This window comes from Accipiter gentilis, chromosome 10 (assembly GCF_929443795.1).
Source record: "Accipiter gentilis chromosome 10, bAccGen1.1, whole genome shotgun sequence".
Taxonomy (NCBI): Eukaryota; Metazoa; Chordata; class Aves; order Accipitriformes; family Accipitridae; genus Astur; species Astur gentilis.
In genome coordinates, this window is record NC_064889.1 from 15738318 (window position 1) to 15764573 (window position 26256).

At 37.7% G+C, this 26256-nt stretch overlaps 1 protein-coding gene across 5 annotated transcripts in view; it reads left to right on the forward strand.

The window, feature by feature from the left end:
- Window positions 1–24645, forward strand: part of ADAMTSL3 (ADAMTS like 3) — a 189542-nt gene extending 164897 nt beyond the window's left edge. For 4 of the 5 annotated variants that reach the window (XM_049812196.1, XM_049812199.1, XM_049812197.1 and 1 more), the window contains exons 24-31: window positions 10360–10542; window positions 12548–12667; window positions 13473–13685; window positions 16173–16356; window positions 18887–19091; window positions 19943–20052; window positions 21580–21794; window positions 22329–24645. In XM_049812196.1, coding sequence (XP_049668153.1) covers window positions 10360–10542; window positions 12548–12667; window positions 13473–13685; window positions 16173–16356; window positions 18887–19091; window positions 19943–20052; window positions 21580–21794; window positions 22329–22438 — 1340 coding nt within the window. In that variant the 3' untranslated portion in view covers window positions 22439–24645. Of the gene's footprint in view, window positions 1–10359; window positions 10543–12547; window positions 12668–13472; window positions 13686–16172; window positions 16357–18886; window positions 19092–19942; window positions 20053–21579; window positions 21795–22328 lie in introns of those variants that run through there. The other variant, XR_007507472.1, reaches the window with a different exon arrangement.
- Window positions 24646–26256: the final 1611 nt, after the last annotated feature.

Below are 26256 nucleotides of genomic sequence, written 5' to 3' on the forward strand. Positions count from 1 at the left end.
GCCCACTGCAAATCCTTACCACTAATATCTAGAGTAATAATGCCGTTGGACAGGGATCAAATGTGACTATCAGCTCAGGATCTCGTAGAATGAACTGTAAAAATAATTATAAGAGAGAGCCCTTCTTTTAGTGTCAGGGAGACCTTGGCTAGATCTGGAGCACCTTTTCCTCACTGCCCTTCCTCCTGAATGCTCAGAAAGAAGGATATGCTTTCTTTGTGGATGACAACATCTCTGCCTGTCCTGAGTGAGGTATTACTAGATAAGACCTTGTGTGTTCTTCATGTCCTGCTGCATACTTATTCAGGATCCTTCTACACAGATGTTACTCACGCAGGTATCTCGGTGGCATCAAGCAGATATATCTGATCTATTGGACTTTTGCTAGCCCACAATATAGTTCTCTGTAAGAATAACCATCTAACGAACAAGGTGTCTCTGTGTGTGTGAAGAATATTAGTGCCATGCCACTAACAGAATTCTTCAATTACTTTTAAATTTCTTGGCTGCAATGCTTCTGAGGTTTTTTTCTGTAGGCTGAATAACTTACCATACTTTTTTATAGTTGTTCAAACCATAGTTTTCTTTGTGAATAAATCTACATATTAAGTTCTACATTTTGTGTCTAGCAGTGTAATGTCTATTCAGGAATTTTCTTTCTGAAACACATATAAAAATTCTGCACATATGCAAAATGGTAAATGAACAGTTCATTTAGGAGAGAATATCGTCATAGAGCAGAACTTCAGCTGGAAGTAGGAGCAGCCTACCCAACAATCTGACAAAGACAGTTGTGAAAGGTAGAGAGGAGGTGGTGTTGTAAGGAAAGATACGCTTCCCAACTTCCTCTATTGGCTGGCTAATGGCTGTACAATACAGACTTTAATTATTCAAGCCCTGAAGAGAACCAAGTGTATTCCACTTAAGGGGCTCTGGGTTCATTAGGGCATGCTACACAGGACAGCTCTTGTTTGATGGTTTTAATGGAAAGGACGTGAAGTTTAGTATTACATGCAGTGTTAGCCAGCTGACTACAGTTTTTTGCTTTTTTCATTGTTTCTGATTTGGTTCTTTTTGTCCGTTCGAAAGTCTTTCTTGCACACTCCAAAAATCACGTTCAGATTGAAAAAAACCTTTGAAATGCTGAAGAGCAGTGTATCCTAATAAACAGAAGAACATCAAAGAATAGATAAAAAAAGTTCGTTGAACTGCTGAAGCTAATAGTATAGATTTCTTTTCCCTTTTTAATTTATAACAAAACTATTTTTCCACTAATTATAATAAACTCACTTTTATAGCTCCCACACGAGCATATGCTAGAAGATATTCATAACATTTTGGATAGATTCATATTCCATTCTTACAGCCAAGAGCTTTTCAATCAACGCACATGGTATAAATATCAATACTGATTGCTCCAAATTGCTCTTGGATAACATTTATTGTATTTGCAGAAAAGATCGTCTTGTGATTATTACTAAAATAAACTAAAACTGTCAGAGTCCATTTACTGTGAAACCTTGAAAGTTCCAAGTTGAAGTAAAATAGGGGGAAAAAATTAAAATATGTCTAAAATGTGCATTGTCTGCCACCTGCTGGTGAGAGAGTAGCAGGGAAATATCCTGAATTGAGGTTGTTTATATTGCATCTCTGACATAGCTTGGCACAGAGGCTTTTAAAAGTAGAAAGTCCATCCAAATTTGTCATTCCTATGAATATATTTTGGCTCTGTAAGAATAACATATTGATTAAAAAATTGTGAGAAATACACAAAACCTGTTGAATCGGGGTCATCTTTTTGCACGTACATTCCACAGGGAGGGACCAGCTACTTGCTGTCAGTATTGGAACTTGAAACATGTCCAGATAAATCAAGAATTTGATTTTCCATCTGTTCCTTCGTTTACCCACACTATTCCAAATGTAACTTTGATGCTGTCCTTTGTCTTCTATGCTTAACCCCTCAGAAGACATCTCAGTGAAGAAAAATAGCAGTTTAATACATAGGATTCTGGCTCTTCATTTCTTTTAGGTTTCTTCTAAAAGATATTAATAATGGATTTCAAAGGTTTCAATGGGTAAGTACGGATTTATCTTATGAGGAAGGAATGACACTTTTTATAATTAGTGTAATAAAAGGTAAATCTTTTGCTCTTATGCTTCTTTTTACTATAAGTGCATCTGCATTAGAGTTTTTGTCTGGATCAGGCATGAGCGGGAAGGACTGAAGGATGTACTTCAAAAGCTTAATTGTGCTTTGCTTTGTGTCTTGCAACAGTCCGGAAACCTGAAAACAGAATCCCTTTGGATATAACTAAACTGAAAGGTGTGCCTGGGGACTAGACCTATTACTTTCCAAATACTAATGGGCAGTTAAGTCCAAGGGTCCGGGCAAGATTCACCAAGCAGTCCAAACCAACCCTCATCCAAACACACATCAGGTGTGTTTTGGGACCTTGGTACTAACTATATCTCTTCAAAAGCACATTCCTGATGCCCTCTATTACTTCCTAATGTAGATATAGTCTACAGAGGTCATGGGGCGGGGGGGGGGGGGGGGGGGGGACAGACACACATAAAATGTTTACAGCATTGCTCTTTCTGGTGTGTTTCTCCCTTTCTCTCCCAGCTTTCCTTGTTAGAGCAGGGGTTTCCTTCAAATTCCTAATTCAGAAGGGGTTAAGATGGATTGTGTTAGAGGGAGGTAAAATTTCAAAAATCTGTTAGAGTTTTTGGAATGCTCAGCAAGCATGTGGGTATTCCCTTGATACTTCCTACTTCAATTTGCAAAAAGCTGTCAAGAAGTTCCCTAGGCAAAGTTTAACGAACTCTCAGTGTGTCGAAGAAGAGGTTAGCTTGCTGGTTAGTATCTGATTAAATGATTGGAAGGAACAAGTGCTCAAATTTTACAGTGGAGAGAGGTTACCAGTAGGGTGCCTCAAGACTCTGTTCTGGGATTTGTGATGTTCAACATTTTTATTAAAAAGTTCTGAAAAAGAACGTGAACAGTTAGTTGACTAAAGCTGTGAAGAATCAAGATTTATAAAGGCTAATGAGATCTAAAACTCTCTGCAAAGAGTTACAGTAGGATCACAGAAGTAATGTTTAATAGCTAAATGACGGCAAAGGATGTTCAGAATCTCTCTTTGCAGAATAAATGTACAAATAGAACAAATAACCTTAAGTATAGACATGCACATGGCTGTACCTGAATGACTGCCACTCAGGGAAAGATTTGTGGAATCATGCTGGTAAGTTCTGTGGGAACACCAGCACACTCCCTTGAGTGGTGTCCATAAAGGCAAATCAAAACTAATGGCAGAGGTATGGACAAAACAACAGAAAATATAAATTGGCCATTGCTTGAAGCTGTGGTGAATCCTGTTTGCAACTTGCTAATCTCATCTCAAAAAAGATACAGTACTAATAGAAAAGGTAGAGAGAAGAGCATTATTAGAGGAAACAAGCATGATGGTCTAAGTGCTACTTCTGGTTCTGGAAGCTAGGAAGATATATTGAGGAAGGGTCGTTCAATAAATGCCATAATTTTAGTACTCTTTGCCTACGTATCCCCAGGTGCCTATCATTGGACACAAAGTGCTGAGTTAAGTGAACTTCAGGTCTGACCTAAGAACGGCAGTTCCTGTGTAGTTCTTCAATTTCTGATTGTTTTCCAAGTCCCTGAGTATGTATCTATTTTATGAGCGTAAATGTCTGGGTCCTTGGTGATATAGCACGGCTCTTCAGTAAAGTGAAAGTATAATTCCTAACCAGCTGGGCAAACCAGTGTCTGATAACAGTGCTGAATTGTAGAATTGCCCTAATGCACACCAACCAAGTCTTTGTTGGGGGTCAACTACAGAATTCAGTCTCATAGTTATTCCTCTTTATACTTAACTCAGATCCCCTTATTTAGTTGCCTAAATATAGTTGCCTTATTTTAAATGCCTGATTTTGAAAAATCTTAGCCTTAAACTTCTGCAGCTGGATAACAGATCAAGTTCTTTTTGAGCTGACAGCCAGAGAACTAAGCAGGACCCAGCAGAGCTGTAGCAAGAGTGGGATGGGAAGGGTCTTGCTTCAGGAACCCCTCTAAGGAGGTCACCACATGTCAGTAAGTATATCTAAACCCTGCCAGATATTGCTACCACCTAGGAAGAGGGGCTGTTGCATGGCTGGTAGGAAGAGGCAGAGGTAATGGCTTTGAAAGATTGCGGGAGAATGGGGCCTTATCGGAGGGCAGGTTGGAGGATCGTACCAAGTGCCAGAATGGCTCGTGCTGGCTCTCTGTCCAAGACTGTTATTCCTGGTGAAGTTGGCAAGGCTCGTACAGGTAATTTCAGCAGCAGCATAGTTAGGCTTTTTAGGGTTTGCCAGAAGTTGATTGCTCAAGCATAATTCTGATGTATATAAAGGCAGTTTGTGACTTCTGCTGGAGAAGATATGAAGATGTAGAAAAGAAATTGCATTGTAAGTTATGCTAAATCCACTGTAGGTGTTAGTGAGTGTAGAATAAATAATAATCAGATGACATTCATCGTGTATATTACTGACCCAGAATCGTTTCCTCTGAAAGATGACATGTAAATTTAGCCTTTAAAGTTAGGTAAACTTTTAGCGAAGTGCAGCAAAATGTGATTTGTGCCAGCACAGTTCTGCCTTGCTCTTGAATGGGAAATACAGAATACTTTATGACATTCTACATAGCTGGGGGAAAAATTTCTGAAGACATATCCAATGTTTTAGAGCAACTAGTTAGCAGGCCAAGATTTTTATGGTGTGTAATATTTCATAGGGCTTTCAAGGTTGGAGGAAATTTGCTTTTGAACACTGAATATTTTAAGGGCACACTATAGTGTGGATTCCTTTTTTTTTTTTTTTTTTTTTCCCTTCTTTTTTTAAACACGTGTTTCGCAGTCCCATCCGGAGCTGGAGTTTTTTCCATAACATTTGCTGTCCCAGGGCCACTCATGGTGGAAAATGACTTTTTTCATGGAACATTGAGTATTTTAGAGCTGCTCCAGTGCTAGTGGAAAATAACCTGTGTCTGAGGTCAGAAAAATAGATTAAACTAATTTTAAAGTTTTATAGCCACTTAGGTCTGTAGTAGAAATTTTTAACATCAGACGATTTAGATCCGTTGCAAGAGTAAGATTCTGATTTTTAAGGTTTTTCTAAGACTAAGAAGGCCTGAGTTCAGAAATGTGTCTTTGCTCATGAAGGACAATTACAGCCATCCTTAATTTTAAGCATGTGTTTAATTGCATTCCCTAATAGGGATGGATTTAATCCTATGCTTAAGTGCTTTCCTGACTTAGAGCCATAGAATATGATTGATTCTGCTACTAGCTGATGTCAGTGATGGATCTCCCATTTGAATCACTGGGATCTAAATTGCACTCAGGGATTCTGAACCTTTGGCAATTTGGGTGAGTTGATACCTTTGGGCTCATCCTCAGCTGCATCTGTGTGGAGATGGGGTATGAAGGAAACAAAGGTGGCTACAGGCCATCTCTTACCTCTTCCCCTTTTTATACTGGCTGGGGATCAAACCAGGAATTCTTCAGCTTGAAAGTAATATTTTCTTGGATGTAGATAGGGAATGACTTCCTTCCAGGATTACAGACTGGAAGATTTACTTTTTTTCCTGAAGGGAAGGTCTAGGAAATAATTCCCAGAATGATTTGGTGTCTTCTGATGGATACAGAAAGGCAGCCATTCTGTAGAAGAAGCTTATGTAGATGTGTTAAATTTGGACAGTAAGGTGAAAGGAAAGACACGTTTTAAAACTGTCTGGGAAAGGACAAATGACAACAGTAGAAACTTCTTTGAGTCAGAACAAATGGCGGAAAATTATAGCACTGAGGAGAAAATATTTTTAAAATTCAATTTAATTAGCTTTTAAACATGTCTGTTAATAGTCTTCTTGCTAATATTCTGGAATGAAGAGGCTACTGAAGACAGTGTGAATGTTATTTTTGTCCATGTAAAGTCCCTTTGTAAATCCACCTCTATGTAAAGGAGACTCAAGCATCTGCAGTAAAATTCAACCTTGTGCAAAGGACAAACTCCTCCGTGAAGTCCTACAAATATGTCCCAAAGCTTAAGTATAACTTCAGCTCCTTTAAGAAAAAAAGAAAATGCCCAACACCTCGTGGTTGGCTGATTTTTGTTTAATTTAGTTTCTACTTGGATAAGAAAATAGTACTTAAAACTTTTAAAGTTTTATTTACATGAATACTAAAGGGCAAAGCACAGGTTTTAGGCCTCAACTATTTGCCTAGAAAAAAAGAGCTTTTATTGCATTTTGATGGTATGCTTGAACTCTGTCCTGCAGTTTCTGTGTAGGAAAATCGGTGCTTTTCACAGTGCTACTCTAAGAGTCTTGCCACAAGAGGAATGTGGGAATTGTATACTTTGCCTACTTTCTCACAAGAGCTGATAGATGAGACTTAACGCAGTGCGCAGTGCTGCATACCAGTAGGGACGAAAAATCTTATCTAAGGAGCAGTAAATATGAAAACTTCTAAACGAAAAGCATAAAACATCTGCATGATGGAAGCTTTTTCTCCTGAAATGTGTAAATGGTGGCTGCGTGTTGGGGTTGTGCTATGTTATGAGAAGTTTTATGCAAAGCACTGTTAAGCACAGACACTATTAAAAAGGTAAATGCATACCTAAAACTAGGGGGTTTTAGTATCCTCCAACAGTAAGAGTTCCTCCTGATAGGAATTCCAGAAGTGACAGTATACACAAGAACTCAGTGTCTCTCATGAGAGTTATGGTAGAAAAGGATTTTTCTCTGTATGAACATACAGAGATAAACTGAAGCTGTCCAGAAAAGCTTGAAATGTACATGCTGCTTTGCTGAAGAATGCAAAGGAGCTGGAGTATAAGGGATGTCTTTTTCTCCTGCTTTATTTCTTTAATCCATTTATAGGGTGTCAATCAGCACATGGGATAGCACCACACGATAAACCTTCTTTCTGGCTGGATTCTCTACTGCGTTGCTCTGGATGCACAACTCTGAAAGCTTTATATCACATTTGTGCTCACCACTTTTGGGTTCCCCGAAAGGCAGGGTTAGAGGCCTCTGATTTCTAGCATACAGCTATGTCCTGACCTCAGAGTGTGCAGAGTACTACCCTGTCTCCTCTCTTGCCCCCTCTCTTCCCTCCATGCTATTCTCCAGCCTGTAATAGGTCCCTGAACTCTTCTGTGAAAGGTATGTTCTTTTTCCCCCTCGCTCAGGGCTCAAGCTGAGGATTTGGCTTAATATGTTAATGGCAACCTAACCAAAAGCCCGTGAAAAAGGACACAGAAGGAGCTTGATTGCAAACATCAGTTGTTCTTAAGCAGATGGTCCGATATCTCCCAGGCTCACTCTCGGATAGTGAATTGGTTTTGTAAGGTTGGGGAAAGAAAAGGAACGATGAAATGCAAAAACTTGTAGCGTCATCAAAATGATTGTGAAGACGCCAGCTCAGAGGGACTCAGCATACAGTTCACATAAAAATTATTAACTCTTAGATAAAAATCTTACTTCTCAGTAGTTTTGGGTAAAGTACAATGCAGGATTGTTGTGATTATCTCCACTACTATTTTCAGCTCAAACAGCTCATGTTTATGGAGGCATCCTGAAGGTGTCTGGATAACATTAACTCTGTTTTAAAATGACAGTGTGCAGTAACCAGGTATAATGCGTAATAGTATTGGGTTTTTTCCACGATGTATTTAACTGATTGTTTTTCGTGGATTTCCCCACACACACTTTGTCTGTAATTGACAGCACCCCTAAGATTGCTTGGATGGATTCATTGTGCATTTCAGCTGGACTGGTTGCGGACTGCCATGCAGGGCTTTGTCCACACTTCTGCTCCTTAGATCTAGAATTTATGTTTGTGTATTCACATTATTCACTTGAGAAATGGTCTGATTAATTGTGTGTGTGTGGTATTACTTGCTTGTTTCCCCTAAAGAGAAATGTATACAACTCTTTGGAGAAAGAAAGAGGAATCATTTGCTATAACTTAAATTGTGTTTAAGGTGTGTGACAAATACCCAGTTTTGAACTTAAAATGAGAGTCAAAGCTGTTTTGCAGATTTCTTCTGCAAACCAAACTCCAGTCAGCTTTTAAAAGTTTCTACATGTCTCTGAATGAGACATGGGTCGAAGAGTAGAGACATGGCAATTTTTCTGGGATAAACTCTAGGATACAAACAAAGTTTGGAAGAAAGAAATATTTCACTTAAGTTAAATCCCAGAAATGAGGTACATTTCTGAATGCTGTGGTGAGAGCAGAGGGAGGACTGTGTCATGGGGCGATACGGGGCTGAAGTTTGATAGAGGCTCAGGTTAAAAGCTTAAATGTGAACCTTTCCAAACATTTTTGTGTTTTTGTGTTTTGTGGAATTTGATTTTAAATCTTTTGACTTCAGTCCCATCTCAACCGTGCTGCTTCTGGCTTGTTTTTGGCTCTGATTGGTCTGCAGGATTTTGGTGCCAGTAAGGGTAGTCTGGCCGCAAACCTCTAGGCCTTAGATTAATATAGCTCAGCATCCTCACAACACCTCCTCAGCCCATCTGCATAGTAAGTATATACGCCTGAATGGCCATGGAAAGTACACTGTAAAGGAAAAATATGTCTGAGAATGATATGCTTTAGCCAGAAAGCTGGGGTAAAATGGAAAAAAGACCCTTAAAACAAGACCTCATCCTAATTCCAAAAGGATTTTTTGAAGTGGCATAAAGCTTCTTCTGGAAAGTTGAAAAACAGCCTGGTTTTTTGGACCCTTGTGCACTCTGCAGATCTGTACTTTGTTTTATGCAGTTTTATTCAGTAAAACAACATCTCATGAGTTTAAAAGCACTGAACAGCTGGTAAATTGTCTAGAATAAAATCTGTGATTATGCAGAAGAGTGTTTCTCTCTGCTGTCTTTCTAGACAAAATGGTGGGGGGAGCTTTTCCCTTCAGTGAAATAGCAGGTTCCAAAAAATGTGTCTGGTTCCTATTACAGTAAAGGAAAAACTTGAGGTGTGCATTGGAAGTGCTAAGCCAGTGATTGAAATGTTAAAGTTGTTCCTAAAGGCTATTCCACATCATGAAGACATCATCTGTAAAGTAATACTGCACAATGATCTGTGAAGAGAGGAGACTGAATTAGCATTCAATATGGCTGAAACTTCCATATGTCCCATATTCAGGTCAGCTTCTATAGCAGAACCTGTTTTGGTAGTCTTCAGTGAGCACTGATCGATATATTTAGCGAAAAAAGAGTGCAGGTGAAAGACAATGTAACTGCTCTGACTTGTCTTGTGCCCTGCACCTTTGTGTACCTCTGTGGCTAGTCACTGTGCCACGTATGTCAGACTTACCCAGTGATTTATCTAGGGTTTTGGAGCTTTGAAAGAGCACTTCTGCTGCAGTAGCTCAACCAGAGCACAAATGATGAAGTGTCTGATTTGCCAACTTGCAAAATATCTTTTTAAAGGCAAATGTTTGAGGAAAATAAAACAGTAGAAGTCTTCTCACAGAGGTACTACTGTGCCAGTGGAAAAATCATCTAATTAAAAATGAATGTCCAAAGTCATTCATTGATTAAGATTTAGAATGACAAGTTATCTCTAAATGCTGAATTTCTCAAAGTTCAAGCGTTACAATAGGAATGATGATAGACCTTTGGCTTTCTATAACATGGTAAATGAAATTACTTAACAACTGAGCCCCTCGTTTAGTTGTTAATCGCTCTTTCTGTTCCTTTTCCTTCACACTGCATTGTTACAAGTTTTATATATGATATCTGCAACTTGCAGAAGTTTTCAAGGTCTTTTTTGGCAGAAATTGGCCAATATATTGTCTAATCTAATTGATAAATATATCCCTTTTTTTTCTTCAAGAAAATATTTTGCCAACTTTTTTTTCTTTATTTTTAATTAGAAATTGAATATTCATTCCTTCCTTCATATATGCTGGGATGCAGGTTGAATGAAAAGATGCAGTGCAGATCTTTACGTCAATTCGTCCTGCTTGGGATAATGGTCTCACATCTTTCAGCAGCAAAACACATTGCTTGTGTAGGACTGGTGGCAGTTTTTAAAGCTGTTCTTTGAGCTTGCCTTAATAGTGCTTAACCTTTAATCTTAGTTGGATGCTGAATTATTAATAGGGCTCACAACAGAGAAGTTTTGTTGGGAATAGAAAAAGTACTTGCTTTGCTGTGATGTTGTTACTTTGGTTTATGCTATCTGTGAAGTGACAAAGGAACTTAAGATTCTTGGATGTTACGGTAGCAGTTAGCAATATAAAACCTATGGTTTATATCTCACAATAAATGTTTTTATTATTTGCATTATAAAGGTGTTCCCCGACCAAATGTAACATGGTTTAAGAAGAAAGACATTCTACAAATCAATTCTTTCTTGGTTTTGAATGGCTCTTTATTTCTGAGGAATGTTTCCTATGAAGATGCAGGAACATACACTTGCAGAGCAACTAACGCTCTTGGAAAAGCTGAAGCTGCGTCTGTTCTTCACTTAACTGGTAAGTGCTAAATGAGAATTCCTTACTGATAACAACAGTGAACCACTTCGATTATGAAGTTTAACCAATAAAATAGTGGGGGGGGATATTTAACACTTTATTATGAACTTGGAATTTTTGATTGCCTCTGACTCCCTGGGATCTGTTCTCTATTTTGTGTTTCCTGTAATAGTGCATCTACTTACAGATGGTTTGACTTGTGACTTCTTCAAAAGTTGTTCCATCTTCTTGCTTCCAGGCAACAAATACCAGCCCTTAAACCAGCAGACACATTAGAAAAATAAGTCCACTGTCATATTATATTGATCTCAGTGCTTCTATGAAGGGAAACAGGCAGGCTTGAGTTATTCAGAAAATCTGCAGTGAGATGAAAGCAAAGGCTGGGTTTGGTTGTGGTGGGTTTTTTTGGTTTGGTTTTGGTTTGGTTTTTTTTTTAATTATAGGGGCCAATAAAACATAGGGATATGGAAAACAAAAAATTCTGATTATGAACTTCTAACTCTCAGAATAGAAAATGTAAAGAAAAACTCCATTTAAATGACTATTGTAAGTAGATTAATAATGTATAATACAATCACACCTTGCAAATAGCTCCAATAAATGGATCATTCAGCTCTAGAGATTAACTTTCTCACCGTTTTGCTGTACGAAGTACAACACAGTTATACATGGCCAATCCTGCTACAAAGCTTGCTTTCTTAGGCACGCATGTGTAGGGCAGGTGATAGGTGCTTGGATCTGTTGGCCAAGGAAGATGTACCAAAGACATAATAGGAGTCTCAGTGGGAGGATGAGTGTAGACTGAAGCTCCCTTCTTGGTTTCAGTTTTCTGGGACTGGGAAGATTGCTCACCAGAGTCTGAATTTCATTTCTATTCCTGGTCACATGACATTAGTTTAAATAAATCTTGAGTGGATAGGAGAGGGCCAAATTCTGCAATTTTTTTGGCTGTGCAAAACTGCAGTGAAATGGGAGAACTTCTGGTGTCAGGACTTGCAGATTGGACTGACTCAATGTTGTCTAAAGCGACATCATGTCAGCCTTTTGGACTTTGCTACAGTAATTACTGCCTGACCTGGGGCAGCCAAGCAGTAGAGCAAAATTTGTGCAGCCTTTCTAATAAAAGTTCCTAAGGGCTGACAAGGCACCCAGCCTTTTGCCTGATGGGACTGGCCTCACTGTGGTTCTGTGGAGGCTTTTTTATCCCAGTGTTTACACAGACAAGCAGGAAGCTTTGTACAGACATTGCACACTGAGGAAAAATCTTGCCACAATGTAAAATGACCCACAGAAGTTAGAATATAACAAAAGATTTAAACTGTTCTGGAAGGAGAATCATAGATATTATGCACATTCATTAAAACCGAAATGTTGACTAAGTGGCAAGAACTGTGTGTTACTGACAGATTGCCCACATTTTTGGCAGTTATTCTGTCTGGCATATGATAAAAAGGAGAAGTTGCTATAGTGATAGGCATATGACTGCATATATTATGCTATCTGTATGCATAATGAGATTTTAAAGGATTTTCTTCTCTTTTCTGTTGTAGCACTTTGTCATAATTCCATCTAATGGAACAGAGGAATTGGCCTGATTCCATTGAGAGAATTATTTTTCTTAAAATTTCTGTATGTGAATGACTGGTAATGAACTAATAAACAACTTTGTCATGAGAAACAGGAAATACATCATACATCCTGTGAATCTTGTTGTTAAACTAAGTGTTACAGGCTTATTTTTCTAATAAATAAAATTCAATAAATTTGATTAATGTAGAAACTTGCATAAACATTATGAATAATTTCTGCATTTCCGTTTTCCCTATCTGAAGTATATTTGTTAGACAAACAATTTAACTGCCTAACTGAAATTGATCCTAAAGAATTCCAAAGCACTATTATCCTTCTGCTTCATAACTAACATGTTGGATGTTTTGATACAAATTTTTTTTTAGCATCTTGATTTAATTCTTGCTAAGAACAGATCTTATGTATTGCGTTACAGAACAAAGATTTACAGAGAATAACACTCTATTATCAAAGGTAAGCAGAAGAAAGCGTGTCCTAATGGCATCTGGAATTGGTACAAATGTCAGCGTGGTACCTGGAGAGCCACTAAGAATAGGTATGTTGTCTTTTCTACTTTGTCATTTAAATTATATTATATATTAATTTCATTAAAATGGAGGGGGCCCCATGGAGAAAGTGAGTGTAATTCCTAAGAGTTTCATGTTCGGTGACCTTCTGGGTTTTCTAACCATATATCAGCTTTCTGTTGTCAGGGGGGAAGCCTCAGAGTAAGACACAATTATTGTTTGATTCAGCTTTTCAAAAAATGTTTTAAAATGGCAACCCTTTAGGCGTCATCTAGGTGATTCACCACGAGACTAAAGCTGCATAATTTCTCTTTGAGCTTCACTTGAAAACAATGGGAGGGGATTCATCTGGGCTCTAGAGGTGTTTTTTTATCTTTCTGTCTAAATGAATACCTCTGTTTCCATCTCTGCTTGTGCCTATGGAGTGAAAATGCAGCAATTTCATTTAATGTGTTTATGACTCCTTTCCAAGACAGATAGAAACTCTTTCATTACAAACCGATTTGCATATTGTAGTGTCTGGGATGAAATCTTCGTTCCATTTAAATAATTGTTCCCCCCACCCCCTTTGTTTATATACAAGTTAAGTTTGTAAGAACTTACTGAAAGGGAAAATATGAAGAACTATGGCAAGTATACATCAGCTTACACAGCTGATAACCCTTAAGGGGCAGTCAGGATTTTGGGCCATAGCTTGGACTTCAGTGAATTTATGCATACTCTTGTTCTTATTTAGATTGGTAAGGTCTTTTACGTAGAATCACACAACAATACGTACTTACAAACATTTAAATCTGTTTAGAAAAACCTGCTAAAATGCTGTTGATTTTTTAGGTTGCCCGGTGCTGCCCAGCTACAGAAATACAGTTCACTGGCTTTTCAGAGATAGTCCAATTGAGGAAGTTAAGACCTTGGAATACCGAACCCTGGTTGGGGGTCGTATCCTAGAGGTGAACACCAACTCTGGTCAATTTGCTGGACAATTCCAATGTTGGACTTCAGCTAGTGCAAAACTAATGTCAGTTTGGGTAAATGTCAAGAAGGAAGGTTTGTTGAAAATTATATGACAAATTCTTAAATTTTAAAATATTTTCTTTCACTCTGTAAAGACTTTCCTGAAACCTAATCTACTTTTATACATAGAAAGTAATTCATAATTACATGTTTCACTTCACATATGTGAATAGTCCCATTTAAGTCAATAGACAATGTCCATACTCAGAGTTGGATATGGGAATTAATGTGTATCCAAATATTACGTGGTGGTCCTCATTTCTTACCTGTGTAGCTGAGAAGCTGAGAGAATGTGGCCTGATTCAGTGTCTTGCTGCTTAAACAGTTTTAAATCAGGCAGATTTTTGCAACTTCCTCTTCAACAAATCATACAAACTGCTGCCATGATAGCCCACCAAACTGAAACTAAACTGACTTTGAGGTCATCTTTGGAAATATCTTAATTATAATTCAAATAATTTTAATATAATTGCCGTATTCCAACATCATTACAATGATATGGTAGCCACGTTATTGCAGTCACACTTAAACACATTAAGGTACTAGAGCACACTGCACACTCATCACTTTCAGTGTTAAGTTTTCAGGAGCATTTTGTAATATACTCCAATGTAATGAATGCGCTTGCACAAACCTGCATTTCTGATAGTAGGTTATAAAATGTGCAACTGAGGATTATAGATCAATTTGACAAGGATCTTACATATGCACCAGCAAGACAATAGGCTGTATCTGCAAACATTTTATAAAGTTTTAAATATTTATAGTGCTTTAGAAATTCATTACATTATAATTGGACTTTAAAAAAGAGAGGTAGGAACTTGGATCCTACTAAAAGTCTGGCAGCAAAGCATCAATCTCCATTTGACAGTTCAAAAAAAAAAAAAAAATCTCTAACCAGTCAATACCAAGGAAATGCAAATCAGGTTTAAAAACAAATATCTGTTAAAATTGACTTTTTTTTGCATGTGATTTATCTGTTGACCTATCAATATGATTTGGCTTACTGTTTATGTGCAAAGGACTCAAGCAGTAAGCTCAGATCTTGCAAATCCCCTACACTGTGTATAAGTGTATTCTCAGTGACTGCCAGTGGATTACTTTTATGGGTAAGAATGGTTCTGGTAATGCATGGGATTGCGGAGTCAGTTACATTTACAAAGTAATTTTACTGAAACATATCTATGATCAGAATGTTTATTTTTAAAATCAAAAGTAAATCAAACAGTTAATGAACTGAATCAGAAAATATCCTAATAGAGTTTATAAGAAAAAAAATCCAGGCCCTGGTCCTAATATAGATCTCATTAAAGTTAAAATTTCTGAACAGGTCTGGCCAGGTATTGAACTATCCACCTGTAGTCTTTAGCTGGACTGCCTTTTGGTTGCCCAATCCCTTTCCAGCCAGGCTGCTCGGTATTTTGGGGAGATTCCATTTTCTAGTTGTGAGCTTTCACTCTGATTGATGCTTATGTAAATGTTTCATCACTGAAATACCCATGCATTTTTAAGACTGCAAAATCTCCTTTGGTCGTTTTTGCACAGTAGGCATATTGAGGGCACTTCTGAGCAGTATCATCCTAGTTAAACAAACAATACAGTCTCTCCATCATAGTTGCAGTCAGTAAATTTAACTATTTCTACTTTGAAAAAGGCCCTTTTGTATTATTTTAAGAAACCCAGAAGTAATAAGGAAACATTGAAAAACAATAAGTTAAAGAATTCATTATGTGCTGGAAGAGTGAGTCTGTGGACACAGCTGGTAGCTATCAATTATTCTTGGTTATTACAGAAAAATCTGACTCCTTCTGTGATCACATAAAAATCTGTCAACATTGCATAGTACTTCATCTTTTACCAAGTGTCAAAAAAAAAAAAAAAAAAAAAAAAAGGTGGGAGAAGGGGTAAGTGTGGAATTGTGACTAAATATAAAGGTAGTAATTGTTAGAGGTGATCGGTTTTTAATATGAAACGCTCTTTAAAACAAACTCCTTTTTCATCTTGCCAGATGCCTCGGTGGCAAATTATTTATGCATTAAATATTTTTCTATAGTTTAGTACAGGATTCTCTTAAATCCTGAAATTATGCGAAGTGTCTGGAGTAAGATGAGTTTTCTTCAGAATAAACTTACTGTACAACAGCAGGAAACCTAGAGAGCCTGATTTACAGTTTCCTCTTTTTAATGCTCGTTGTATAAAAATGTTATGAAAATTTTCAGAGGTTCATCAGTTCCTACTGTGAGCCAGGTTCTGCCCTTCATGTACATGCACATATGCTGATCCCATTTGCCTTCTAGAGAACTTCATGCTCACATGTAAGAGCTGAACTTGAGGGGAAGCTGAGTAGGACTAAATTCTACTTTGGCTTATGGTCCCATTTCACAATGCTGAAATATTTGCTTTTCTACAGAGGATGCAGTATCTATCTAGCTTGCAGAATATGCTGCCAAATCAATTAAAATGTGACACCGTTACAATGTATAGTGGTGCACTCACACTACTTTCAATTGCACTTCTTAGATTATAAATGGGAATATGCGGAGTGGAGTACTTGCTCTGCTAGCTGTGGGAATTCAGGAACCCGCTCCAGAAGACTACAGTGCATGAATGCAGAGAAGCAGCAAGTAGATGAATCATTATGCAGAGAGCTGCAAAAGCCAGGGATTATTTACCAGTCATGCAACACAGATGACTGCCCTGCCAGGTAAACTCTACTCTATTTCCATGTGCTCTATATGTATTAAAATGCACTCACAACATCCTGAAATTGTTTCTGTGTTTATACTCTGAGTCTGAAATGTGGGGTTTATTTCATCATGAATCCTAAAGCATGAGAGATGACAAAATGGATCACAAGCAGGTAAGGGAATGCTTGATTCAGCTGAATAAATGAGATCTGTGTAAGTCTCCATGCTGCTGCAGCAAGTCTTGCTGCTAGCACACTAACACATTAAAAGCTAAGCTGGAGGTCTCTCTGAGACATGGCGATGTGCTAGTTTTGTGGGATCTGTGCCAACACACAGAGAGAAAACTCGTCATGTTTAGAGCAGCCAGGATACTCTGTGTTCACCTCCTCTCCTTCCGTGCCAGCAGAGCTCTGAGTCGGATGTTTACTGTGGAATGCTTCATTCGTCTCTAATGTCCCTCACCACAGTGTCACACTCCTTGCATGTCTTTCCCTGCCAATTTTCTCACTGGATCGACTGGGGTATCTTGTGATCTTGGGGCAGAGAATCTTTTTATCACAGACAAGTATACCACAATATCTGATTCCAAAAGCCAAAACCTTACCTCTAGACTTCTTGAGTTGCACTAAACATTCCAGCTCAACAAGGCGTTGCTCTAGGTTTTTAGCAGGAAATCCCACAGGAGTCCTCAGAACAAGTGCTTTCAGTTGCTTAAAAAAATTGGCCATCACTGTCAGCAACGTAAAAATCCTCGAGGGATGAAGAGTCATGCACGCATTTTGGAGCTGTCCCTCACTGGAGAATGTTTGGAGAGAAGTGTTAAGACCTTAACTGACATTGTGGGAGTGCATCTTGCCAGTATGTTCTAAACTCTGTTCTAAATACAGAAAACATAGCAACAGATAAATATCAGAAGTTTGTTTATATTTCATTATTAGCAGCCAAAAAACCAGATCATCTTAAATTGTGAGTCTGAACTCCAGCCAGCCCATAACAAGCGAACTTTTTGCCAGTGGAAAAATACTGAAATAGAACTAATAGGTTGAAACACACAGACTCAGTTGCAGGTTCCCCTCTTAAAATCCAGTTATTCAGAGCAGATGACACAGTCAGGAGGATACTAGAGGGCCCGGTGCTCCCCTGAGCAAGGTCATGCCTTTTCAGTGGACTGCAGTGCATGCTTTAACAATGCGATTATCACTGGACCCAGACCATTCACCACAAAAACCAACCAGTTATTTCATATGGCTGAACAGGCTGCAACCTAAGTTGTCTCATTAAAATGCTTAGATTTATTTTGCTTTTAATTTGGCTTTATGTATTACCAGTGGAAGGGAATTGTGTGTGTACTATCGTTAACTCTACCTTGAATTATAAATGTATGCTAACATACAAATTGTTTTTCTTTTATGAAGTATTCCACGCTTCCTATATAGGAAGAGTGTCCTAGTTGCCTGGAAAATAGCCCTGTGCCTGGTTCCTAGTGCCTCTAACCTCTCCCCGTTCCCTGTGTTTACTAACCTGGGAGGGAAGTGCAAAGTATTCAGACTTCCTTTCCATTCCCCACTCACTGATTTCTGCACAATCTTCTCATCCCAAGACAGCTCTTTAGAAAGTATCCATAGAATTATAAAGGCTTTAGATGTATGGTCAGTGTCATGTAAAGTGTTTTGCATGTGTTTAATCACTTCTCTCCAGCACAGCATAGAAGTGCAGTTAAGCAAATATAAGGGTTTAAGCATGTACTTAACTTGTGCTTTAAATGTTTGCCAAATTTGGGCCTTGCTGACTTGCTGTGCATGCGCTGCACCAAATGTTTGCAAAAGTACTTCAGCTTTAAAGGGGAGGAAAAGACAAGGGTCCAGACTGTAAAAGATTAATCTTCCTTGAATGGATATAAACTGTTTGACTGTAAGAAAATGAAATAATTGCTAAAGAGGATAGAATATTTTTCCTGTTGTCACAGTTGTGCTACACATAAAGTCCCATTCTGTATTTCTAGCCTAGATTTATGAAAAGGTCCAGTCAAGTAAATTGTATTACCACCTGCTGCTTCCCCGGTATTGTTCCTAGCTGCCACGAAAGACTAAATCTTTGCAACTTCTAATCAATAAATAACATGTTCTGCTTAAGCCATTATCTAGCAAGATCTTGATGTAAAAAATTTGGATGAGTTATGACACCTGTCACCTTAGTAGTAACTAAATCAGCACTATTCATTTTATAAGATACAGAAAAGTACGTTGCTCTTCCTTCAGAAATGTTAAATCCAGCAGGGTCTATAGGGTTTGCTTAGTATAACCTTTGGGGTAACAAGCAGTGTAACTTCTGTTAGCATATTGATCCACAGTTATCTTAGAAGTCATCAGTTAACCAAATTTATAAGATCTTGCTTAACAACTGAAAAATCTGCTTCTACCTTTTTCACATCTAGAACTGTCAACGACAGTTCTTTTGATTTTTTTATTTGCAAACAGATTGTTGCAAACTATCAGCAAGTTTGCAATGCTTTCATAGTTGCTATAAATTTGTCTCTGCATCCTGTAGGTGGGTAACTAGTCCATGGTCTGAGTGCTCTGCATCTTGTGGCAATGGATTTCGCTATCGACAAATAACTTGTCAACAAGTAGAAGCCAATGGCACTGTGCTGACACTGCTACCAGATGCTTGTATACACAGAGATCGTCCTGTGGGAAGAAAATCCTGTATGGGTCATTTGTGTACAGTGGGGACAGTACAGACAAAAGGACAGGTAAGTTACAGAGTTTGTCTGGCAACTCCTTGTATTATAAAAGTGTATCAGTGTCATCGTACCATTGGCTGAACATCTATTCTCTTGCACAAAGGAAGAGCTATGTGGCACTAGTTGTAATTACCTTTCAGATCAGTGAATTACAAATCCTGGGTTTTTTCACTTTGTGATGTCTGAGCTACTTTTATTTGTTGAAGACGTGATCTGAAACCTGAGTATTAGTTTCAGTGTATTTTATAAGCTAATCCATTACTATGTATTCCATTTTTTGACCTAGTATATTGCTTTTATTGCAGTCTTATAATAACAGTTTGCATAGCTGTACTTGTGAAGTCCCCAAAGAAATAGGAATGTGCTTCAGAAGCAGTTGCCACAATATTTAAGAGAACTCTGCTTTCTTATATTTTCTGTTTCTTCATTTGTGCAGTAAACTTCTGTTCATGTTGATATGATTTTTATAATTATTAACAGAGTATTTACTATTCAAGAAGCAAAGTAATGAATTAAGAGAATTACCGTTGCCGCATTCCTGATACAGGTATTTACAAGGCAAGTTGGTGATTGTCAGAGCTACAGAAAGAATGTTGTAGCACTAGAGGCGTGAAATGATGAGAGCATAGACAAGGGATTTTGCTTTATAAGTAGGTAGGAAAGTCAGTATCTTGGCAAAATTTCACACAGAGAACCCGAAATATCTAGGTCTTACCCGAACAGAGGTGTGACAGGGTTGAAGGAGAAATACAGATCAAGAATTATGAATGGGTTGTGTAACTGCCTAGAGCAGTAGTTCTGTTGTTATTAACTTGGCTGTTTCTTTTTCTTTTCCCTCACCCTTTTCTCTCACTTTTTAGTGTTCTGGTCGCTGTGTAGGCCGCCCTGTAGGTTTACAGCATCGTCACTTTATATGTCAACTTCGTAATGGATCTTTGGTGCCAAACTCTTCTTGTGATGAAAGAAAGAGGTATACGGTTTGAAGCAGTACAAGTTAGATTCTTTAGATGATCAAATTAAAGATATAGGATTGTCAATGCAGTATAAATATGCAAATTCTTATGTATCAAACTCAAGGAGAGGAGGTAGTGACAGTCATCCCTTTGTATACACTGGATGATTCAGGGACCTAAGGAGGGTAATGGATTGGATCAGTGTCCTCTGCTGTGCTAATGGCAAAGCTAGAAATAGAGTGAGAGAATCCTGATTCCCAAAAAGAAAATAGAAATTAGAATGATCTGCCATAACTTTTTTTTATTACTGCTGAACTAGGTCTCTTCTGATATTACTTTTTATTCTGGTCTACTGCTGCCCAGATTTTGTAAAGTAGGTTTTCCTGGGCCTTATTTTGTGAACCATGTAAATTGATTTACTAGTTTATGATTACTGAAATAAGGTCTACTTCTCTGCATAAGTAGATCTCATTCTGCCTCTTAGTATGTACTGTTAAGGTATGTATCAGGTATGTAAAAACTGAATAATTGAGGTGTGGCTTTCTACTTCAAGGTACACATTCTTTGTAAGAACTCTGTTAATTTGTTTGTCTTTAAACAACTCCTTTCAATACGAAAAGTACCAGCTTTACACCTCTACAGAATCTTAATGAACAGATTCGCTTGGGGCTATCCATGGGTGGATGGCAGTCTCTATAAAACGTCATAATCTCAAAAAGACTGAATTAAAGACAAATAAAAATTGAATGTGAGAGTCTGATGGCACAAAACTTTGTTCCAGACCAAATGTGTAGGTAGGGCAATGAAGAGCAGAGAATAAATGGGTAACAAGTACGTACATGGGAATTGTTACCATGCTTCTAGATGACTGAACCCAGCTCTTCATATTTCTTGCTATAGAAGTGCATCTGAATTGTGAGCATTTTAAAGCAGTTTTGCTGTGCACACAATGAAATTTTGGCTCCACTGGAGTACGTGGTGAAACTTCCATTTACAACAAAGAGCCAGAATTTCACTTTGGCAGCTTCAAATGTTCAAGGAGGTTCAGTGTCAGCATAGAAACATTACCTGTGTTCAGGAGAGAGGTTATGCATGAAGAACTTGCAGCATCCAGTATGCAACATTTCAGGGTCAGTTAAATTTTCCTAAAGGTAGAACATTTTTTCTATTCCAGGATTAAGGAATTGGTTTAAAGAAACAGGGCTTTGTCTTTTGTTTCTTCATGAGTGAGGCATGATGAATGGGCATAAAATGAAATATGGGAAATTCAGCTTAAATATAAGAAATAACTTTTTTTTTACTGTGAGTGTTCTCAAACACTGGAACAGGTTACCCAGAAAGGTTGTGGAGTCTCCATCCTTGGAGATACTTGAAACACAAATGGAGACAGTCTTGAGCAACCTGGTCTAGTTCACTGTGCTATGAGCAGGGGGGGGTGGACTAATCAGTGTCCAGAAGTCCCTTCCAACATTGGTTCTATCATTCTGTGAATAAGGGTTTAGCACAAAAGTAAACATTTAACTGCCATTTGTTTTCCTCCACAGGTCTCCTGTCAGACGAAACTGTTCTTCAGAGGCATGTGATGTCTATTGGCGGACAGGCCCTTGGAGGCCTTGCAGCGTGGACTGTGGGAGTGGATTTCAGTCAAGACGAGTGTACTGTGTACACAGAAAGAGTAACAAACCTGTGGCTGATCAGTATTGCGGATGGAGGAAGAGGCCAGTGACCTGGCAACACTGCAATGACACATCCTGTGGCAGTATGTAAATGCTTATTTATGTATGAGCATAGTAGTAGTTTGTAGCAGTTATATTAGAAAGTGACTCACAGTTGTACACGAATGATTCTGCAAGCATTTGATTGTACATCAAAGGTAAAACTATCCTCTCCAAGGAGCACTTCATAATCCTGGGGTTATATTTCTCTGAGTTAGGCCAGTTTGATATTAAAGCCTCAAAAGCACTTTTAGAAACAAGATATTTACAAAGTTGTTTTATGCAAACTTCCTTACATGACTGTGCCAGTTGTGACTTGTAAGTCTCTGAGCAAGCTGTTAATTCCTGAAAAATGGGGTAGTTTTCTGAAACAGACAATAGGTATATGAGTGCAGTGAGATTCACACCTCTTACTTGTGACCTAGTTTAGCTTTGAATCCACCGTTAACCAGAAATGCAAAGTAAAATAATTACAAAGCTACCAGGAATCCATCAGTTGTTTACAATTATGATGATACGTTCTAATATTTATGTTTTGTCCATTATAAAGCCTTTTAATGTTTAAATATATTTTTCAGAAGGCGAATGCAAGGATACAACTCACTACTGTACATTTGTAAAGCAGCTAAAGTTATGCTTGATAGCCACCTACAAACAAAGATGTTGTCAATCATGTCAAGAAATGTAACTCTTCTATGGAAAGTTCATGATGCTGCAGTGAAGAGATGAGAAGAGAGGTTCATTAAAGTAGCCTGCTCAAAGTATATACTTGTAAATAAGACATTAGTCATAACAGTTAAATGGTAACATGGGGCTAATGAAAAAACAGTATTGCAGATTGATATGCTGGACAGGGTATTTTTTCTGGGAACTTTCATTATCTGCTCTTTGCAATGGAACTTTTAAACATTTTCATGTCTGGATTAGGAAGATAATATCATGGCATATCATCTGTAAAATTTTACAGGCCATCACATTATAATTTTAGTGGGGAAAAAGCGCTATCTAAAAGCACCAAGTAGTGCATACTGTCCTTAACTTATGAGAAAAAGTCACAAAGTCCTTTGAAGAATTTTGGAATGCAGCAACTATTGACCCCTAGGTTTTGTTTTTATTGTTTTATCAGATTTAACACAATTTTTAAATTTATAGAAGCTGTGGCTTGTAGCTGTAAAGTTTTTGGCAGCAACTTCATTTTCATAAACAGCTTGAGCTTAAGGGTTGATCTCACAGGATATGTTTTACTGATATTAGCTGTCAGATGCATACACAGAAGTACATTCCATTTTTCATGCTTGTATTTATGTGTATGCAGTAAAAGACATTGTAGATGCTAGTACAATTTTCAAAACAGCAGTAGATCTGTTTTGAATAAATGAGGTGTCATTTTCCATTGTTTCTATTCTTCTGCTCCAGTCACTGAAGTACAATCGAAGTTCTGGCATGATTAGACTTCTCTACTGATTTTAAATTAGACGCAAGTTTTCCTTGTCAGAGCTGTGAATGAAACATTTGTAAGCACTGTTCTCTTGCACATCAAGTCAAATGGGGAGCCAATAACTGGCCAAATATGGCTGTCAGATTTTCTGTCTTGAATAAATATTCCTCCCCCCCCTTCCCCGTTAATGGGGAAAAATGTCTGAGGAAGAATTATTAATTATGAAGATAGACAAGTGCAAGAAATATATTTTGAGCAGTTTTCCATCAGGATGACTTGTCATCATGACCATTAGCCATTTGAGTCTTTTGCAAGTTGATAAATTCTGATTATGATATTCCCAGGTAAATTATTTTCCATATTGCAGATTGTCTCATTAGGGCTGCAAGCAGAGAGAACCCCATAAGAGGCAGCAGATAGATGGTTTATTTCTTTTGTCGTTTCCAAACTACTGCACATATTGGAGCCCTGAATGCTTGTATTGACTTGGATCTTGGGTTACATTACTGAACTACATTACATGCCTAATTAGCAGGCATGCTGTAAGAACAGTTTTAGAATCAGCATTCCTGCAAAATGGGTTTGCATCACTGAAAATTAGATTAGCACTACTGTATAGAAAATGTTTAATGTGGACTATTGTGTCCAAGGCTGACTGCAAGGAGAGGATATTCTTGATCATTACCTTTTTAATTAGCAATGGGTCTTGATTGTTTAAGCAGTTTTTTAAATTAAAAGAAAACATTTGTAAGATACTTTTGTAGATATTTATTGTCTGATTTAAAAGTGCAATATTTTGTTTTGTACAGTGTTTAATAAAGATTTTTGGACCTATATTTTTTCTTATTACCAAGATTTCTTATTCATGTTTTTCCTTTATATTTAAAGTTTTCAAATGTTAACACATAGCATTTTTTTGTTGCTTTAATTTTGTCTTTGGTTAAGTATGCATGCTATACAGAAGCAGTGCTGTAAATGTTTGTTATTGCAATTGGCATGACATTGCTCTGTAGATTATTTTATTGCTTCTCTAGTAACTGAAGATTTTTGCTTTCTTGAACGTAGTTTTGGTATTTCTGAAATAAAGTCTAGTTTGATTATTCAACACTGTGATTACCTGGAAATTGATTATTACTGTGATTTTCATGGTAGCTATGCTTTCATTCCAAGTGTTATTTTATCACCGACTATGTCCATAATTCTGGGATTTTTTTCAAAGCTAAGATTAGTTCTTGTTTTTGACAGCGTATCAGACAGGTTTTCAACTTCGTTACAATCTGCTTTGCCCTTCTACTAAGAGGCAACATAGATGTAACCTGACTGAAAAAGTGGGGAAGACGATTTGTAAAAAATCCAAATAAGTAAACTCTGACTCACTGAAATCTAGAATCAGGATTCTGTAACAAGGTAGAATAAAGTTACATTTCTTTGCCAGGCCTTCATGTACTGCACCAAGCAGAGTTCACTTAGATCCAACAGAACAGCTCTGTTTTGTATTTAGTGGGTGATGGGAATATCTACGTGAAAAAAACTTGTTTCAGAATATCCAATATGTGTAATAGTCTTTAGAAAGAAGAGTCTCATAAATAATATGAATGAGAAAAACCTTAAAAAATGTTATTAAATTGAAAATAAATGTCTAGCAATGAAATGGTGGTGTTTCAGTTATCCTAGAAGGTAACATTGGCAAAAGTGCCTGGGTCTATTTAATTTTCCTTTTGTGTCACCAATGCATTCTTTCTGTGCAGTCTTTGGGGAAAAAAAAAAAAAAAACCAAAAAAAAATTCTGTACAGCAGTTCTGTGGAGCATGCCGTATATAGCACAGTGCATGAAAAGCACTTTTAGAATAGCAATTGAATCCATGAGTAACTTTCCTGCTTTTACATCCTGGTTTAGCATGACATCATAAAATGCTTTTTTAACAGCTGTTATTTGGAGAAATATTAGTTTTCCAGCCTGCTGTTCATTTTGTCTGCATTTCAATAATATGTTGCTTATGAAAAAGTTGACCCTCAAGTATTGAATACTGTCTGAAGGTTTATAATACCATTTGATGCTTTCCCTGGAAGCACAATCAGTAGGGTGTGGCTCTTTCAACTGTAATGTAATAAAGGCTTCTCTTTTTCACTATTAAACTTAGGGGAAAACATTAAGGGCAAAAGGAAGGGGAATACGCCCCCTCCACCCTAAGAAAGTCTTCAAACACATCTGCAGAGGAACTGCTAAATGTATCCAAATATGCCCTCCATAGGTGGCAGCAAATGACTTTCCATAACTTAAGCAGGGGGAAGTGACTTAAGAACTAAAAAAACAGCTGTGAAAATTACAAAAAGCATCTGGGCTCACTCACAGACCCAGAGGAGGAGCCATTTTCAGCAGAATGTGCAGGCACACATAACTTCATGGATTCAGATTGCATTTCCCAAAGAGTTTTCTTCCTCCCTAGAAAAGAGAGCTGGAGGATATTAGGAGCTTCTGTAAACTTCTCATGAGGTACCAAGATTGCGTGTAGGATGTGGACTCAAGTAGGTGTAACTGTGCGAAGTTTTTACTTTGTTTCCTCAGTTGTGGCCAGACAGAGAATGACTTAAGTTTCATAAAGAAAAGGGTGTTTGTAGTTTGTTTTCTTCTGTGGTGCATAAGGTTGACAATGAATTGGACTTTCTCCTGTCCTGCTTTTAGGATATCACAGCTTTACATTGCCCTTGTTCATTCCCAGTCCAAAACATGTCTTTACCGGCTGGGGACGTTGAATAATCTTCAGAGAGAAAAGTTTAATTGAATTGCTGTTTCATTAACACAGTAGGTCATATTACAAAAACACAGTACAAAGACAAAAATTACCTAAAGGTAACTGGTGCTTTAATAATGTCTGGAGCTCTCTCATGCAATGCTTTTATGCACAGCTAATATAATCAATTCAGCTTTCTTCCTTGCATATGATCCAGTTCCTGCTTTCAACAAGTTTCCATCATTGATTTTAGTTGTTTTATTGGTGATTTGGTTTATGAAGTACGAGCACTAATTCTTCAGAACCTAAATGACTGCCCTATACCAACGCGTACAA